General features: G+C 51.2%; 1 protein-coding gene across 1 annotated transcript in view; it reads left to right on the forward strand.

Annotated features, from left to right (window-relative positions):
• Positions 1–16,720, forward strand: part of LOC125106566 (keratin, type II cuticular Hb5) — a 65,916-nt gene extending 49,196 nt beyond the window's left edge. The window contains exons 1-9 of the mRNA XM_047740804.1: positions 9,232–9,702; positions 11,676–11,884; positions 12,478–12,538; positions 12,669–12,764; positions 13,427–13,591; positions 13,860–13,985; positions 14,365–14,585; positions 15,302–15,333; positions 15,741–16,720. Coding sequence (XP_047596760.1) covers positions 9,283–9,702; positions 11,676–11,884; positions 12,478–12,538; positions 12,669–12,764; positions 13,427–13,591; positions 13,860–13,985; positions 14,365–14,585; positions 15,302–15,333; positions 15,741–15,934 — 1,524 coding nt within the window. The 5' untranslated portion in view covers positions 9,232–9,282 and the 3' untranslated portion in view covers positions 15,935–16,720. Of the gene's footprint in view, positions 9,703–11,675; positions 11,885–12,477; positions 12,539–12,668; positions 12,765–13,426; positions 13,592–13,859; positions 13,986–14,364; positions 14,586–15,301; positions 15,334–15,740 lie in introns of the transcript that reaches the window.
• Positions 16,721–19,181: the final 2,461 nt, after the last annotated feature.

Here is a 19,181-nt window from a genome sequence, read left to right on the forward strand (position 1 = left end):
CTCAGACTCCCTGTTCAGTGGGGAGCCTGTTTCTCCTTTTCCCTCTCCCTCTGCCCTCTCACCTCCCCTCATGCTCTTTCTATCTCAAATAAATAAATAAAATCTAGAAGAAGGGAAAGAAGGAAGGAAGGAGCGGGGAGGGAAGGAAGGAAGGAGGAAGGAAGGAAAGAAGGAAATGATACCAGAGAGAAACATAGAACTTCAGGAATAAAGGAAGAGCAACAGAAGTGGTAAATACTGGATAAATATAAGACTATTTTCCTTCTCTTATATTCTTTAAAATATATATCTGACTCTTAAAAACAAAAATTATAACATTGTCTGGTGGAGTTTCAGTGTATACAGATGAATATCTGCAACAACTATAACATTTTTCATGAAGTAACAAAATATTCACTCTAGGTAGACTGTGAAACATTAGATTATTTACATGGTAATCTCTAGATAACCACTAAAAAAAAAATACGAAGAGATATACTCTTAAAGAGTAAAAAAAAAACAAGGAATACTGCCATCGGTAAAAAGATATTATATGGTTAAAGGGGTCAATTCAACAAGAAGACCTAACAATTCTAAATGTGTATGAACCTAACAACAGAGCTTCAAAATACATGAAGCACAAAGTGATAGAACTGAAAGGCAAAACGGACAAATCCACAATCATACTTGATTTAAACACTTTTTTCTTAGTAATCAACAGAACAAGTAGACAGAAAAACAATAGGAATACCTGAACAGAAGACCTGAACAACACTGTCAGTGAACCTGACAACTGACATTTACAGAACATTCCACCCAAAAACAGAAAAACTCACATTTTTCTCAAGTGACAACAGGGAACATTCACCAAAATAGGTCATTTCTGGGCCATAAAACAAATCTTAACAAGTTTAAAAAACTCAACCCCATATGAAACATGTTCTGTGACCATAATGGTATTAAATTATGAACCAATATCAGAACACTATCTGGAGAATATCCCTAAATACTTAAAAATCAAGCAACATACTTCTAAATAACAAACAGATCAAGAGGAATCACAAGGGAAGTTAGAAAATATTTTAATTGAGTCAAAGTGAAAACACAGCATATCAAAATTTCAGGATGCAGCTAACAGGTATTAGAGGGAAATTTATCACATTGGATACTTAAGTTAGAATGGAAGGAAGGTCTCAGATCAATTATTTAAGCTTCCCTTTTAAGAAATCAGGAAAAGAGGGGTCCCTGGGTGCCTCAGTTGATTAGGTGTCTGACTCTTGATTTCAGCTCAGGTAATGATCTCAGGGTTGTGAGACTGAGCCCAACGCCAGGCTCCACGCTGGGCATTCTGGTTGGGATTCTCTCTCTCCCTCTGACCCTCCCCCCACCTCTCTCAAAAGGAAGAAAGGAAGGAAGGAAGGAAACAAAATGAAACTAGGAAACAAATAGCAAGGTAAACACAAGGCTAGCAGAGGAAAGGAGATAATAAAGAAAAGAGCAGAAAACAATGACATTAAAAGCAGACAGACAAAGCAACACAACTGAAAACTGCTTCTTTCAGAAGACTGATAAAATGGGTAAACCTCTAGCCAAACTGAACAAAGGGTGGGGAAAGAGAAGGCAAAAATTAACACCAGCAAGAGCGAAAGAGGAACATCTCTACGGACACGGCAGATATTAAAAGGATAATAAAGGAATACTACAAACAGCTTTATGCAAAAAAAATCTGGGAACTTAGAGGAAATGGATTAATTCCTTGAAAAACAAAAATTACCAAAGCTTGTTCAAGAAAAAAAAAAAAAATAACCCCTCACCTCCCAAAAAAGAAAAAAATAACCCAAATACAGGGCCGGCTTTATGGGCATGTGCGATATTGTGATTTGTAATCAGAAATAGATATTCAGTTTTCGTCCTCTTCCTGGCACAGGGGTCCTAAAACCCTTGTAATTTCCTAAGTGGGGAGAGTGATAAAGTTGTCTTTCGTTATATTAATAAGCTGACTTTTAGACTGTACCTAAGGAGAGAGGCTAGTTGGGGGTAGGGAGAGAAGGACACACCTAACCAGTGATTAGAGAGTTAGAACTTCCCAGAGAGGGGAGAAGGGCTGGAGGTTGAACGGATCAATCATGACTACATACCGAAGCCTCCGTCAAAACCCAAAGGGACTGGGTTCAGAGAGCTTCTGAGTTGGTGAACACATGGAGATGTGGGGAGATTGGCAAGTCTAGAGAGGGCCTGGAAGCCACACACCCTTCCCCACACCTTTTCCTGGGTTACATCCTTTTATAATAAACCAGTAATCTAGTAAGCGAAGCATTTCTCTGAGTTCTGTGAGCTGCTGTAGCCAACAGATAAGATCCAGAGAAGGGGTCTTTGGAAGCTCCAATCTATAGCTGGTAGCTCAGCAGTCCAGGTGACAACCAGGGGGTGAGGGTGGCACGGAGCAGGTTCTAAAGGACTGAAGCCTTAACTCATGGAATCCCATGTTATCTCCGGGTAGATAATGTCAGCATTGAGTTGAATTGCAGGACATTCAGCTGCTGTCCAAGAATTGCTTGTTGGTGTGGGAACCCCCCCGCGCATACACACATCAGAATTGTGATCAGAACTCTTAGTGTGTGTCCTGTGCAAAATCACCCAGGGTCCTACACCACAGAATGCCCCACACATGGTTTACTGACTACTATCATTAAAATCTTGAAATCTGAAATTTTTGAAAATGCTGAAAATTCTTAATTTTCAACAACAGGTCACCCTGAGCCCCATAAATTGTGTAACCAGTCCTATCTGAACGGCTGTAGGTCTACTAAAGGAATTGAATGTATAGTTTCAAATCTCACAACAAAAAAGTCAGGCCCAGTTAAGCATCTGCCTTCAGCTCAGGTCATGGTCCCAGCGTCCTGGGATCAAGCCCCGCATCGTGCTCCCTGCTCAGCAGGGAGCCTGCTTCTCCCTCTGCCTGCCATTCCCCCTGCTTGTGCATGTGTGTGCTCTCTCTCTCTCGCTCTCTCTCTCTGTCAAATAATAAGTAAATAAAACTTCAAGCTAAATAAATAACATGCTTTAAGTATTACTTACAATAGCACCCCAAAAGTGACACCCTTCGGTGTAAGACTTCACCAAGTGTAGGAAGGACCCCGGTGCTGAAAACCACAAGCAACAATGAAAGAAGTCAAAGAAGATGAAGAAATAGAGAAGACTCTTTTCAGGAACTGGAAGATTCAATATTGTTAGGAGGTCAACTGCCCCCCACCAGAAACCCACCCCCAGTCACAACATGGGGTTCAAACCCAAGGGCTCCGGTGTGGGCAGAACCCCATCAGATCCCTGGCCCTCAGCTTACTAGTCCTGAGACCAGAGGTCATAAAGCCTAAGCAGCCATGTTTCATGCTATAACTCACTTGCTTCTTTCAATGACCATACACAAGAGGTACTTTTATTCTTCCCTCTTAAGAGTCCTTTATTATTAACTTGACAGATGACGAAACCAAGGCCCAGAGAGGCTGAGTGGTGGAAGCATCGGCATCCAGACTCCAGTGTCTTACTTCATCCCTTCATCTCACTAAGCCTCTTACCTGTCAAGTGGGAAAATCGCTCCTACGTCAAAGAGTCGCTGTGGAGATGACACACAGTGACATAACCCAAGTGCTCAAGGCCCAGCGCAGTGCTCAGTTGGGTACGCAAATGTCTGCTATTGTTTTGGTCATGGCAACGGTGGTTCTAGTGTTTCGGCTGATGCAGACGAGCTGTGTTCGGCAGCCCCACCCGTCCAGCAGCAAACAGGGGCGGACGCTGAAGTGTCTGCAGACACTGTTTCTGGTATCTTCCTCCCGAGTCCTGAGCACTGCATCTAGGGCCACCCGGCCAGCGGTGGGGGTCTGCTGCCCCCTGCTGGCCGCCGGCTTCCTGGGAGGCTCTACCCAGAATTTTCCAAGTACACTGACTGATACTGCCAACAGCTTAGACACTTTTAAACCAATTTTTTCTCCAAAATTGTGCTCAAGATACAAACATTGTAACAACGAATAGCAAATTTGAAAGAAAAACGCTCTGTCTCACCAGACCCAACACAGCCCTGTTTCCACCGTTCTGGGTTTCCATCGGGCTTCGTTCCCACAGAGGCTCCCCAAACCACCACCCTCACACAGGAAAAAGCTGCGGTGGGCTCTGAGTCCCGAGGGCTTGAAACTGCGTGTGCTCCTAGGGGCCTGGGCCCAGTCTTCCCACAAGGTGACATTTTCTGCCAACATTAAATATCTAAACTGTCGGAGATTTCCACTCACTTACACATGTAGTCACAAACAAATATTTACTAAGCATTCCCTACATTCCCAGTACTGTCCTAAGTTGTTGGGAACCATCAATGAACAAGGCAGACAGAATCACTGCTCCTGTGGGGTTTTATTTCATTTTGGTTTAATTGGATGGGGAAAAGAGGAAAGACTGACAATAATCAATAAAAAGAATAAATAAGTCAATTATAGAGTATGTTAGAAGGTGTTAAGTGCTAAGGGGGAAAAAAAAAGATCAGAGCAGGATAGACCGGTTGAAGAATGCCCTGGGAATGGGAGGCCAGATTGCCATTTTAAAAAGAAGGGTCAGGGAGCCTCTTTGAAGGTGAGAAAAGACCCAGAGGCAGTGATGGAGCCAGCCATGTGGCCGAGGGAAGAGCATGCTGAATAGAAGGGACAGCCAGTGCAAAGGCCCTGAGTCAGGAGTGTTGCAGGTGTGTCCGAAGTGCAATGGGAGGCCAGTTTAGATAGCTGCTTTTCTCCTGAGATTCAGGGAAATGGTCCTAGTGCTTAAAAAAAGACAGGAAGAAAAAGCTTCCAAGCCATTACTAAGGTACAATTCTGAAATTGGATGCCCTATATTAACTGATCCATTGCTCTGACCCAGAGAGGCCACAGACAACAGCAAAGGTGGACAAATAGCGTTCAGGGAGAAACCAGAGACCTTCTAACAGTTCCTGGTGGGGAACCCCATGAGAGCAGAGGTGGTGGGGCCAGGTAACAACTTGGCTGACTGCAGGGGGCCCTGCCCCACATGCACTGGGGGCAGCCCAGGTGTTCATCCAGCTCCTGCCTGTTGCTCAGACCCCACTCCTCTTTCATAGGGTCATGAGTCATGCCCAAGTTTTATAAAAGCCAAAGAAAGTGTCACAGGGCTGTAAGACCCTTAAAGAGCTGTGTCCCAGCCCCAGGACATGGTGTAGATTCAAAAACTAAGAAGCATGGAGAAGATCAGCTGAGATGATGGGTGCTGCTCAACTTGAATGAGCTGTGCGGGAAGCCACTGAGGCCCTCTCAGGACAGGTCTTGTCCATGGAGAGTCCATCAGGGCTGATTCTGGAGAAGCAGTCAGCCAGGAAGGATGGAGAAATGGTCCATGAGAGCTTAGACAGATACAAAGACGAACCCGCAAGAGTCGGCAGTCAGAAGGATGGGAGGGGGTCAGCGCACCTTTATCTCTGGACAAATCCAAAAAACCTTCCTAGAAATAGGGAAATTTTAAGCAGAGTAGAGAGATCAGAAGGGAAGGGAGGTAGAGAGCCCTGGGCTGGGGAAAGAGCAGGTGTGCCCAGCAGGCATCCCATAGGTAGCACGCAGGAGAAGGATGGCCCATCTGTGGGGAAGTATGTGGGTGACAGATCTCTGGGGAAGCCTGAGGAGATGGCAACCAGGAAGGAAGCAGAGTCAGATGGAGCCGTTGCAGCTGCCTGGGTCTCCAGGGTGGGGGGAAGAATCTCTCTCAGTCTGGGGTGCCCGGATGGCTCAGTGGGTTTGGAGTCCAACTCTTGATTTCATCTCAGGTCATGGTCTCAGGGTCATGAGATTGAGCCCTACAGAGGACTCCATGTTGATCAGAGTCTGCTTGGGATTCTCTACTTCCTCTCCCTCTGTCCCTCTTCCTGCTTGCTCTCTCTCTCTTTCAAATAAATAATAAATCTTTAAAAAAAAATTCTCTCTCACTCAATTAGCTCTTGAAGGCTTCCTGGACAAAGTGCCCTCTTGGAAACATTGTACATCTCAGGAGGGACGTGGGTTCTTCAGCGCACATTCCCAACACAGGGTGTGGCCTTCAAAAGATACGGGGGCAGGAGGGGACGGCACCAAAGTGGGTGATGGATGACAGCACCCGGGATAAGAGGGTGTGGAAAGAGATAATTGGAGTTACCTGGGAAGCCCCGGAAAGGACATTTTATGAGCTGCCTGCTGAGACAAAGGAGGAGAAATCACAGCCTCCCTCTGACTAGTTCACAAAGGCTTCCTGGAAGAGGTGGCCAACCATTCAGGTACATTCCTGGCAAAGGTGTGCCCAGAGAGGAGGCTTGGGCGTAAGGAGAGGGGTGTGGGGAACCTATAGGGCCTAGTGGCAATAAATGAGGAGGAGGCCAGGAAAGAGAGGTCAGGCTCCCACCCAAGAGTTGGTCCCATGAGCAGAGGGGTGGGTAATGAGTAGAGCCAGGCATGGGGCTATGGGTTCCCTGTCTCCTTCTTCGGTAGGACTAGGCAACAAAGGCCCAGTTCCTGTGCATCTACACAGATCCTGCAGGGGAGCTGCGTCAGACTGGCCTGGTCTGTGAGTTTCTAACCTGCCCTGCACAACCTGGGAACAGCCTCATGAAGGACTTAGCCTCCCTCTCCAGCCCAGCCCCTCCCATCCAAAGCACCATGCGGACAGCCTTCCTGAGCAGCTGCCACCAGCCCTGGGCGTGACCACCATCTGCCACCGATGTAAACATCACCCAGCTCCCATGAGCCCACCCTGTGCCAGGTTGGGGCCCTCACTCTTGCCCACTCAAGCCCTTGTTCCCCCAGGTTTCCTGAGTCCCCTAGCATCATCTTCCCCACCCTCAGTGCCCAAGCCCATGCCCAAGCCCAATTCGAGGTAGAGGTTTAGGAGGGTGTGTGTGTGTGCGCGCACGCGTGTGCACGTGTGTGTGTATTGGAGGCAAGGAGAACAAGTAACTCAGAAGCCTCTCTCTGGGATGAAGCCTCCACTCCCTCCTGCCCCCAAAGAGAAGCAGAATCAGATCCAGCTCCAGCCTCTTCAGCAAGCTGAAGGAGAACAGAGGCTGATGGGAGCTGAGGAGAGGAGGTCTGTGGGCAAAGGGCACACCCATCATCTCTTCCCGTGCTCACCCTGTCTCTTCCCCCTGCCATGTTCAAAGGGCCCAAATCCCTTTTGGTCCCCAGCACACCAGCACCGGGCCCACACAACAGGCAGTCAGGAGCTCACTGTCCAAGGCGCCAGGAGACATGCCTGGACCCAGGCCAACGGCACCCCCACTAAGGAGTGGGTGCTGGGAACCCAGCCCCCGCACTCCTAAGCCTACTCTCTCCACCCCCAGACTCCACCCCAAATTTTTATACTAGTGAAATCAGGTTAAAGGAAACATTAAAAGCAGTCTTAAAAGGGTAAAGAAGTCATAAATGTGCAGAGGATGTGAAGACCACGGGTGGGGCAGGGAGTACACCCACTCCCTGCTAGGAGAGCGGTGTAAGGTGTGGTAGAGGTGTTTCTGATCAGAAACAAGAATCCCTTTCCTTTATACAGAGTGTTCTGGTCCCCAAAGCACAGCTTGTGTATTACCCACATAATCCTCTCAATAATCCGGGAAGGCAAGGATGAATTCCACACCACAGGCAAGCACACAAAAGCTCAGAAAGGCAAGAGCGTTCCCCAGAGTCACACAGCCAGGAAGCATCGGAGCGGGCCCACGGACAAGGTCTTCTGATTTGATTCCATTGCCCAGCTTGACTGTGATCTGAAGATCCTTCGAGGCCAGCTGGTGAGACTGCCTGCTTCTCCTCACCAGCCACCCAAAGTCTCCCTGCTCCCCTGCCTTGGAAAAACACATGTGGAGTGTGGAGACAGAAACCAACCAGCCTGCTTCTGGGTGAAGAGCTGCAGGGGGCCCAGCCACAGAGAGGAGGGCAGAAGCAGGATAGAACATCAGGCGCGGGAGGAAGGATTCAGGCTGTGGCCCCACAGTGGCAGTGTTTCATTCTGGAAGGCTCCCCAGAGGGTCTGTCCCCCTCAGAGGATGCTCCTCTGCTCTTCTTCCCTTCTCGAAGTTCCTAACACCTTGGGTGTCTGGTTAGCCTCCCTGGAGGCAGAGACCACATCTCCCAGCTTTGTGCTCAATGAACATTAAAAGAATAGCAATCATTATCCTAATAAGTAGCTCCAGGACACACGGGGAAGCAGGGACATTCTGAGGAGCCAGACCCCCAGAACCCCCGGGAGCCAGAAATCACAGCATCCTCAGACAAGAAAAAGCCACTTTCCCTCCCCCGTCTCTAAATGTTCCTCTAGTGGAGACAGTTTGGGGGCCGGAGATATGCCCCTCCTCTGGCTGGTGGTCTTGGAAGGAAGAGAGACAAACAGAACCTATTTCTTCTTTAAGAGCAGAGGGGAAAGTGCCCAGAGCAAGTTCACAGCAGCTAGGTTATCCCAGGATTCAGTTCTTCCATCCTTGCAGCCCAGTGGGAGAAAGTGGTTAAAGGGGGAGGCTTCCCATTATCCTCAAGTAGCCATTATTGTGGCCACTGAGAGTGGAGTGGTTTGCAATTTTGCTGGGTGAGAAATGAAAGCTCCAAAACAGAGCCTCTGGGCTGGAATCCAGAAGGTTCTAAAATCCCATGTGCTCCAGCCCTCTGTCCTGCCGGGAGCATGGTCAGAATGGTCCCACGGACCAGAACCACCTTCCAGGCCACGGTGCCTGGCTGGATCTGGATTTGCCTGATCCATCAGCCTCTGAAATATGATAACTTACTTGAGAATATCTCTTGCACGAAGCCAGGAGGACAGAGGTAATGCACTCTCGGGGTCTTGCCCAACCCGGGACCCCAGAGCTTCCCCCTCGAGACAGTGGCCCAGCCTCTACTGCGACCCCAGCCAGCTCAGACTGTTGCGGAGTTCAAATCCGTCTCTGGCTGTGGGTTGGGGCCATCCTACAGGGAGACTGCGAGAAAATTAATTGCTTAATGTATGTAAACGAGCTTTGAAGATGAAAAGTGCAAACACAGTGTCCCTAATAATATCTTCAATACCTTTACGGAGGCCCCGAGTCGCCGCTGAGCTCACCTTTAAGACGAGTCTTTGGGGAGTTGCTGGCAAACTCCCCAAGCCAATAAACAACATAAAATGGCTTTTCACTCCTTTTATGCGGCCAACCCCAGCTCTCCTCACCCTTAAAAGGACCAGGGAGGATCAGAGAGGCCAGAGGATCCTAAGCAGCGCACCTGAAGCCTTCACTTACTCCTGCCGCACTCAGCCTCTGCTCAGACCCGCACGATGTCCTGCCGCTCCTATAGGATCAGCTCAGGCTGTGGAGTCACCAGGACCTTCAGCTCCTGCTCAGCTGTGGCCCCCAAAACTGGCAACCGCTGCTGCATCAGTGCCGCTCCCTACCGAGGGGTGTCCTGCTACCGGGGGCTGACGGGCTTCGGCAGCCGCAGCCTCTCCAACCTGGGCTCCTGCGGACCTCGAATGGCCATGGGCGGCTTCCGCGCCGGCTCCTGCGGCCGCAGCTTTGGCTACCGCTCCGGCGGCATGTGCGGGCCCAGCCCGCCCTGCATCACCACCGTGTCCGTCAACGAGAGCCTCCTCACGCCCCTCAACCTGGAGATCGACCCCAATGCGCAGTGCGTGAAGCATGAGGAGAAGGAGCAGATCAAGTGTTTGAACAACAGGTTCGCTGCCTTCATCGACAAGGTCAGTGAGGCCTGGGATGGTCTGGAGAAGGCCCTGGCCAGCCTTCCCCTCAGGAAGGTCCCGGTGTGTTGGGGAGACAGCATGGAGCCAGGCCTGAGACAGCACAGGGAGAGAAACACAGGCTAACATAGGCAGAGGATCCGTTTCCATCTTTTAATTCCAGCAAAGTGCACAGAGGGCCCCGTATGGTCCAGAAATGGAGTCTGTGGTCTAAAGGGTGTGTGTGCTTCTGAAGACAACACAGGAATATCAGAGGTGCCCTTGGAAAACTGGATTGGGCACTGGGAGCTACAAGAGTGGGCCATAATGGGAAGACTAAAAGGCTCGTGGCTCCCAGCCAGGCAGCTTGGGGAAGTGGGTGGGCACGGCTCAGAGCCACGCTGCCTCCCTATCATTGTTCTGCCCCTGGGCAGCATGAGACCTTGGGCATGTCACTTGTCTGGATAACAGAACCCGCCTCATATGTGCGTCGCAAACATGGATGGATTCATGCTTGAAAAATGCTGGCACACAGTAAATGCTCAATGAATGTTCACTGTCAGCATGATTCTCCCAGGGCAATAGTGTAACAGGAGGTGTGACAGTAAACCACCCATGGCCAGCACAGCAGCCTTCATGGACGGAGGGCTGGGAATGGGGAAGGGGGAGGCCAGGCTGGGGGTAGAAACCCAGGGATGGAGACCCCCACACACACTGTGGGTCTGCCTCCCAGGCCCCCAGTGCCCTCCCTGCATGTCCACGAGGCCTCGCTCTGGCAGAATAGATAGATCTGGCCTCTGGGCTTGGGTTCAGGAGTTTTGTTACCATTTTCTTGTTAGTGAGTTTGGTTCATCCTCAAAATGACCCAATGGGGGAGACATTAGTATTTCCATTTTTTTACTATCAAATTGAAGCTGAGTTTAGATGAGCTGCTTAGACGTACCGCCGTGGGCAGGCAAAGGGGACTCAGGGGACATCAGATCCCAAATCTCACCAACTATTTGTGTGACAATGAACAAGTCATCTCAGTTTCCCCCTCTGTGCTATGAGGGAAATGATACAGTCCCCCAACGGAGGGTTAAGAGAATGGACTGGGACTGATACATGGGCAGAGACAAAGGGATAAAAATAGAGATACACAATTCACCCTTGAACAACACAGGTTGGAGATGAGCAAATCCACATCTACAAGGACTTTTTTCAATATATACAGTACTATAAATGTATTTTCTCTTCCTTATGATTTTCTTAATAACATATTTGCTCTAACTTACTTTGTTGTACAAATACAATACTCAATGCCTAGAACATACAAAATGTATCCTACTCGACTGTTTAGGTTATCAATGAGGCTTCCAGTCAAGGGTAGGCTATTAGCAATTAAGTTTTGGAGGAGTCAAAAGTTATATGACGATTTTCAAATGCGTGGGTTAGAGGTGGGGGAGCGGGGAGGCGTCACCCCCGTATTTTTCAAGAGTCAGCTGTAGAAATAGATAGATGTGTGTGTATCTTAGCACGGGCCCTCATAGCACACAGTAAGGTTTCAGTAAGTGTCCCGTGGATTAAAAAATGAAGAACTGCTAATTATTGTCATAGTTAAATTTGTCAAGCATTGACCATGTGTCGGAGATGTCCTAAGCATTTTCCATGTATTAACTTGTGCAATCTTTACAACTCTAAGGGAGGCACTATTTTCATCTCTGGTTCAGAAATGAGCACCCAAAGGTTAGATAGCTTACCTGCTCCAAGTGGCAGAACTGGACTTGAACCCAGACCTCTGGACTTAAGCCCAGGGCGCTTTCGCCCACAGCCACACTGCCTCCTAGAGAGCTGGCAGCAAGGCCCCTTGCAGCACAGACACTCTCAGCCCCATGCTCCTGCCTTGGTGGGCCCAGCTCCTCGGTGAGCGCCCAGGACAGAGAGGGATCTGGAGGACAAGGCTCCTCCCAGGTTCCCTGCCCTCCCCCAGTCTCACCCTCCCACCCTGAACGCAGGTGCGCTTCCTGGAGCAGCAGAACAAGCTGCTGGAGACCAAGTGGCAGTTCTACCAGAACCAGCGTTGCTGTGAGAGCAACATGGAGCCCCTGTTCAATGGCTACATCGAGACACTGAGGCGGGAGGCTGAGTGCGTGGAGGCCGACAGCGGGAGGCTGGCGTCGGAGCTCAACCACGTGCAGGAGGTGCTGGAGGGCTACAAGAAGAAGTGAGTGTGGCCAGATGCGGGGCACACAGGGAGCATGGGAAAGCTCCGCCCTCAACCTTCTTAAAGCAGCTGAAGTTTCCTGCCTGTCTAGGAGCAGGGGCTGCCTGGAACCCAGCGGCTATCTGGGGCTGGGCCTAGATGTCTTAGATTCTTTGGCCCCACTCTCCCTCTTGGAGGCCCTGTGGGTCTTAGAGTTGCTTTCGCGGGGAATGAGGAAAGGCAACCCAGTGGAGTTCCAGAGCACTCTGTGGTCCTACCCGTCCAACTCAGCTCACTTTATGATGCTCACTCTGTGTTTTTGCCACCGAGGGCACTGGCTCTTTTTGGATCTGGGATGCACAGAGGACTTTTGATTTGGGGAACAGAGCGTGCATTCCCTGATCTCATTCCAGAGGCAGCGGGACCAGGGTGGCCTAAGCCAGGCTGAGGCAAGGGCTAGGCCAAGAATAATGCACAGACTAGACCACAGAGAGGACAAGATAAGAATCGCAGGGACTCCATTCCTTTGGACCCCTGGGAAGGCTGGCTCAAAAGCTGGGACGATGTCCAAGCCCCCACCTCTCAGCTGCAACCCCTCTCTCCCCCCAACCCAGGTATGAAGAGGAAGTGGCTCTGAGAGCCACGGCAGAGAACGAGTTCGTGGTTCTAAAGAAGGTGAGGGGGCTGCTCATGGGGCAGGAAGGGAAGGGCACCCACCCAGACAGCCTCCAGTGGGGGCCATCACCACGTGGACCACAGAGGCCTCCTCCCACCCCACATGCTCTCCTCTTCCCTCCACTGCCAGGACGTGGACTGTGCCTACCTACGGAAATCCGACCTGGAGGCCAATGTGGAGGCACTGGTGGAGGAGTCTAGCTTCCTGAAGCGTCTCTATGACGAGGTGAGGGGCTGCCCCTGGCCCACCAGGGCAGGGAGAGGGGAGGCGTGAGGACCTGAGCAAGAGGGGAGGGACTGTGTTGTGTGTACATGTTTGCCCGTGTGTGCAGTGTGTGCATGTTTTCTCATGTTGCATGACTGTGTTAGACACAAGAGGGTCAGTTGCACAACTGTGATAGACAAACGTAGGTAGGTGCCCAGGGAGAGCCTGGCGTGCTTGTTCGAGGACCATGGAGCGTGGCTGTGGTTCTCCATGTCTGTGAGTGCCTGTGTGTGTTGCAGTGTGTGTGTGGGCTGGTCTGGGGATGTGTCAGTCTATACCTGAGTCAAAGGTGGGGGCCAAGGTAAGTCTCTGATTAGAGAGGGGTCTTAATTAATGGACACATCACTAGTCCTGGCATTCAAACCCCAGCTCCACTGCTAGGTGACTTGGAGAAAACCTAGCATGAGGTTGAGTCTTCCCATTTGTTCATTCAGAGACCCCTTCCGGCTTTCTTATTTTATGATGTACCTATGTGTGAGCGAAGGGGGAAATGGAGCAGGTGGAGCAGGGGTCATGTGACATGATGACCAGCGCCCATCCAGAGAGGGGATACTGCCTCTAAAGGTGGAGCCCATGGCCCAGACCAGGCACCAGACCCAAATGCATTGGCTCTTGGCCCCCAGGAGCTCCAGGTGCTCCACGCCCACATCTCAGACACCTCGGTCATCGTCAAGATGGACAACAGCCGGGACCTGAACATGGACTGCGTTGTGGCTGAGATCAAGGCTCAATACGATGACATCGCCAGCCGCAGCCGGGCTGAGGCTGAGTCCTGGTACCGCAGCAAGGTGAGGGGTATAGGACACCTGCCTCCTAGACATGGCAGTCGGAGTGAAGCCAGGTGTATATTAAAGAAGGCCTCTTTTGTCTGGGGATTTTGATTAGTAGGGATGGAAAGAGGACAGACAGCTCTCAGTCTGGGTGGTAGAGCAGGGCTGCCATGTATAGTTGCACAGGCTGAGCACTGTATAACCTGCAAATCCTCTGTGGTGTCCAAATGGGTGGGAAACTGCATCTTGAGCCTCAGAAACATCTCTGCTCCCTGCCCCCACAAAGTGTGAGGAGATGAAGGCCACAGTGATCCGGCACGGGGAGACCCTGCGCCGCACCAAGGAGGAGATCAATGAGCTCAACCGCATGATCCAGAGGCTGACTGCTGAGATCGAGAATGCCAAGTGCCAGGTAGGGCACGGGGAGGGGTTTGAATGCCCAGCACAAGCAGACTCTTTGCCCCCAGGAGGGCAAAGGCCTGGCCCCCATCGGGCTTCACAGTGTGCCTGTGAGGAAGCAGGGACCCAAACAACTCACACAGCCCTTGAAGTAGGATGTACCATAGCACCAATGTCACCCTCCTGGGCCACACTATGACAACCACCAAGGAGAGACAGTGAAAGCCCCCATCTCCTCCCTCATCTTCAAGGTCTCATTAAATACCTGGTCCTACATAGTTAACCTAACTTCTCCCTGGAGCCCTCTCTCCCTGGCCCAGCTCCATGAGCTCAGATGAGCCAAGCTGCACCTTCTTTCTCTCATCCTTGCTCTCACATCCCCTTCTTCATAGCGGGCCAAGCTGGAGGCTGCCGTGGCTGAAGCAGAACAGCAGGGCGAGGCAGCCCTGACTGATGCCCGCTGCAAGCTGGCAGAGCTGGAGGCCGCCCTGCAGAAAGCCAAGCAGGACATGGCCTGCCTGCTCAAGGAGTACCAGGAGGTGATGAACTCCAAGCTGGGCCTGGACATCGAGATCGCCACCTACAGGCGGCTGCTGGAGGGCGAGGAGCACAGGTGGGGCTAAGGAGCATCTCCCTTTGTGTAGAAGGAGGTCCTGGTCCCCTGGGACTGTGTTTCCCTGAGCCCCAGTGTGAGCTACGTCTCTAAGCACAGCTAGTGCAGGTTAAGCTTCAATAATAGTCATAATTTATCAAATATTTACAGGTTTGACCTGCACTGAGTGCTCATTTTAATCCTCACAATCCAATGAGGTCGGGTCTCATTTTTCACAACCAAAGATGAGGAAGTAAGGCTCGGCGTACATTGACTTTCTCGTGGCCTCAGTTAATAAGTGCAAGAGGCCCAACGTGTCCCCCAGTACTTTCTTCTGGTACCTCCTCCCCACCCCCCACTCCCTAACCCCAGGAGGCTGCAGCTTGACCTGCCACACCGGATCCCTTGTGCCCTGTGAGGACGGTGTGCCCCATATATGCCAGTCCCTCCACACTCTCGTTTCCCTGAGCCCGACTAGCGAGACCTAGGCCACGGGGTCACTCAGATGGGCAGGAGCTCAGCCATGCGTGCCACCTCTGCTTAAAGTCAGAAGGCTTTCTCTGGTCAGAGAATGGTTAGAGAAAGGCGACCATGTAACCCAGACTTTGGGGCATACCCCTCCCGCCTTTTGGGGGGAGGAGCTGTACACAGAAGGGCCCTCTCTGTCGCCAAGCAACAACCTGCTTCGGGAATCTGGCTGGGTTGTCCAGAGCTAACAGAGCTTTCTTTTCCCACAGGCTGTGTGAAGGTGTGGGCTCCGTGAATGTCTGTAAGTGTCTGCTTAAACAACGGCCTCTCCCCCTAAAAAATGGCTTTGTTGGTGGGTAAAGCTGAACCTGGAATGCTTCTGAACAGAAGGCCTTTCCTCCTCCCCTGGCTCCTCACTGGGAAACACCATCGTGTTTAGGGATGGTGGTGTTGAGCGCCCTCCACTGGTGGTGATGGGAACTGCAGACTTTGCTCTGCCCCCTCTGGGGGAGGGTCTTCACTTCCTTCCTATCTTTGTCCCCTGGAAGGACTGAGATGCTGGGAGGAACAGGGCCTGAATTCTTAATCACTAAACCCCTTTCAGGAGGAGGAAGCTTCTGCTAGTCAAAAGCCCCTTGGAGATTATCACAAGGTTGGGGAAATCAGGGCAGGCCACCTACCCACTTTGTCCCCTCTCTCCCCCTACAGGTGTCAGCAGCTCCCGCGGGGGAGTCGCCTGTGGGGGCCTCACATGCAGCACGACTCCTGGGCGCCAGATTGCCTCTGGCCCTGTGGCCACCGGTGGCAGCATCACGGTGATGGCGCCTGACTCCTGTGCTCCCTGCCAGCCCCGCTCGTCCAGTTTCAGCTGCGGGAGCAGCAGGTCCGTCCGCTTTGCCTAGAGTCCCGGGCCACCTATGTCCCCATCCCCAGAGCACGGAATGGTGTGTGAATGGAAATCGTGTGCTTGCTTCCGGAATCTTCCATGTGTTCCTACAGAGGGAAAGACCCTCGGCCACGCTCTGGCACCTTCTCATTCTAGGGAGTTGTTTCCTGGTTCTCCTCTGGGCTTCAGTTAGAGAGGCATTCCCAGTCCTTCACCTAACTCCAGTTTGACTCCAAAAGACCGTGGCCAGTTTGTATCATTCTCCAAGCTGTCTGGGACACTACCAGTCACCCAGGGTGGCTGGACATCATGGGAGCTTGGCCTTCCCGGGAGACATGGAGTGAGCCTAACTCCCTGCCAGGTCTCCTACAGGCTGAGAGTCTGAGAGGAAATCCTCCCTCCCAGCAGCAGTCCTCCCTCTCTCCTGGCTGGGAGTTCTGCAGGAAGCATTGGCCCAGGGTTATTCTTGTTTGTGTTTTGCTTGTCTCTCTAACTGACTGCCTTCTTTGGGTTAACCTGTCCCAGCCAAACTCCTCATGTGACCTCCCAGTTGAGGGGCTCATTACAGAGGGGAATCCTTTTGACTTGGCACAGGTCTTGCTATTCATTGCACCTTTATACATTTCAAAGAAAACTCCAAGGTTGCTCCAGACCTCCCTCTGCGGGTGCAGGTGGGGTGTGTCCAATGTGAGCCAGTGGGATGGAGAAGGTTAGGCCACTTCCTGAGTCTCCCTCTTGTTACGACTGTCTGTGGGTGCCTTGCCTTCTGGGTTGTCTCAGTCTGTGTTTCAATAAATGCTGCTTTGATGCAAGGATATGTGGTCTTGTGAATGACAATGTCTCTGCCCCTTCCCATTGCCTTATGTACAACCCTCAGCCCCATCCCCAGCTGGCAACACTTAACCAGATCCAGGCGGTGTTTCCCTAATCCTCCAGTGATTGTACCTCTTCTTGTCCGCTTCCATCGCCTGATTCCAGCTCAGCTCTCCTCAGTCCAGTCTGGCCTGGACCACAGCTCCAGCTCCCCCAATGACCTTTTATTCCCTACCTCCATGCACCCCAAGCAGCCTAAAATCCCACCCCCAGATCACTCTCAGCCCCTACGACCTAGTTCAAACCAGTTTCCAGGATGTGCCTGTGCTCCTGATGCCAGTCACCAGCCTCCCTCCATCTCCTCTTTCCCCACCAGCTCCTCACCCCTGTGCAACCACCCTCTATCCAGTGCCGATCTTCCCAGATGCAGACTCCACCCCATGGAGAGAAGCCCACCCTCTAAGCCCCAGGACCATCCCACAGGGACACATAAGCCATCCCACATCTCTCCACCATTTGCCCTTACCCAGTGCTCTCTCGGTTCTTCCTACCTACACTCCTTCCCACATGCACAGTCCCCCAACCCCTGCCCCACCTTGTCTCCAACCCTGAGGATCTCAGGTTCTAACTTTGTGGCTCAGGGCTCAGGATGTGACTGGGTGTGTATGCAGCCTGGATCAAGCTAGAAATTCCTTGGGAGCAGAGGTATCTCCTCCTGGCTCTGAACACCCCCCCCCCCACACACACACACCTCACCCCCAGGATGGAGCTGTAGGACATGACAAGCCTGGGATGGTTGGATGAACTCAGGCAGCTGTAGAACAGGAGGAGTAGATATCAGCCCTGTTGGACTCCCCTCCTTTTCTCCACTGGGAAAACAGACCCGCTGTCACCATTCTAGGTGGACATCCACCTGCCAGCCCCCTCCGCTGCCCCATCCCCCAGCCTTTCCCTGAGAAGAGAAGTGAAGGCTCTGTGCGTTCTGATGAATCCTTGCTTTAGGCCCAAAGGGTTGCAGCTCCAATGGAGGGGGTGGGGGTTGGGCTGCCGCTGGCCTCTTCTGGGAACTCCAGCTGCTGCTGTTTGAGCTTTGCTGGCTCCCAGTAGGCAGGTCTGCTCTAAATTTCCCGTCCACCTCCCTCCTTTCACTCACCTCTCTGCACCTCAAGAGTATGGTCTTAATTGCAATAGGACAAAGTTTATACATTTTTATTTATTTTATTTTATTTTTATTTTTTATTTGACAAAGAGAGAGATCACAAGTAGGCAGAGAGGCAGGCTGGGGATGGAGGGGGGGGGGAAACAGGCTCCCTGCTGAGCAGAGAGCCCAATGTAGGGCTCAATCCCAGGACCCTGAGATCATGACCTGAGCCAAAGGCAGTGGTTTAACCCCACTGAGCCACCTAGGTGCCCCCAAACTTTAATTTAGGACACATCATTCGTCCACAGGAAAGGTTAAAAGTCAGGGACTGAAAATCAAAACCTGAGCATGAGCTCTGCCATGTCTCAGTAAGTCATGGGGCAGGAAGTGGCCTTCACACTTTTTACATCAACCTGGGGATCTGTGAGCTGAGCCTTCCTCAGCTCTGCTACCTCCCGTGGTTCTGGGTTGCTGGAGTGAGTCTGTGGGGGAAACACCTAGATGTTGCCATGGGTCTGGGCCACGCACAACTAAGACACCAAATCTGGTATCCCCAAAATAGGACATGATGCACTGAAAAGTCAAAGAGCCACAAGCTGGGAGATAATAATAAGTTTTTAATGAGTTTCCATGCTTTGTGCACAAAGACCAGTCAACGGACTGGGCCAAGCAGAGGTGTTATAAGGATGAGACCTCCCCTCCTCCATCCTCCCTGCTGCCAACAGGGGAAATGCAGCGCAATCTCCTCCAGTTCAAAGGATCCTGGGGCTCCAGGGCCCTCTCCTGATGCAAGAACTACTCTCCACACAAAGCAAAAGATATAATCCAAGGACAATGGAGGATTAAAGTTTAATTAGAACAAAAATTTTAAGGAGAAGTCACGTGGTCTGAAATCAAGAGATCAGGTAAATTCTAGAGCAAGTGACCCAAACAATAAAGTTGGCCCATGTGTGTGATTCCAGAGCTCTTTCCTGGGCTCCTTCTCCCTCGAAACTCCACATGCCACATAAGACCTCCATCAGAGAAAAATCAGACCTTCTGTTTGTATTCTACCCTTATTCAAATATTCACTCCCCCCAAAATACAAGGGTCTCCAAAGGATGAGGGAAGTATGGATTATAGTCCTTTTTTAAAAAATCAGATCAGGCTAGGCGTTGGCATCTTCTCTTTCTTCTCTGAGGCCACAAGCTCCCCTTCACCGAGTCTCAAATACCTTCCATCTGGACCATCCTCATAAACACCCACTCCCAGCCCAGCCACTTCAACCCACCCAATGTCTCCAACATCCCTGCTTCAGTCTTTGGGATCC

This window comes from Lutra lutra, chromosome 8 (assembly GCF_902655055.1).
Source record: "Lutra lutra chromosome 8, mLutLut1.2, whole genome shotgun sequence".
Taxonomy (NCBI): domain Eukaryota; kingdom Metazoa; phylum Chordata; class Mammalia; order Carnivora; family Mustelidae; genus Lutra; species Lutra lutra.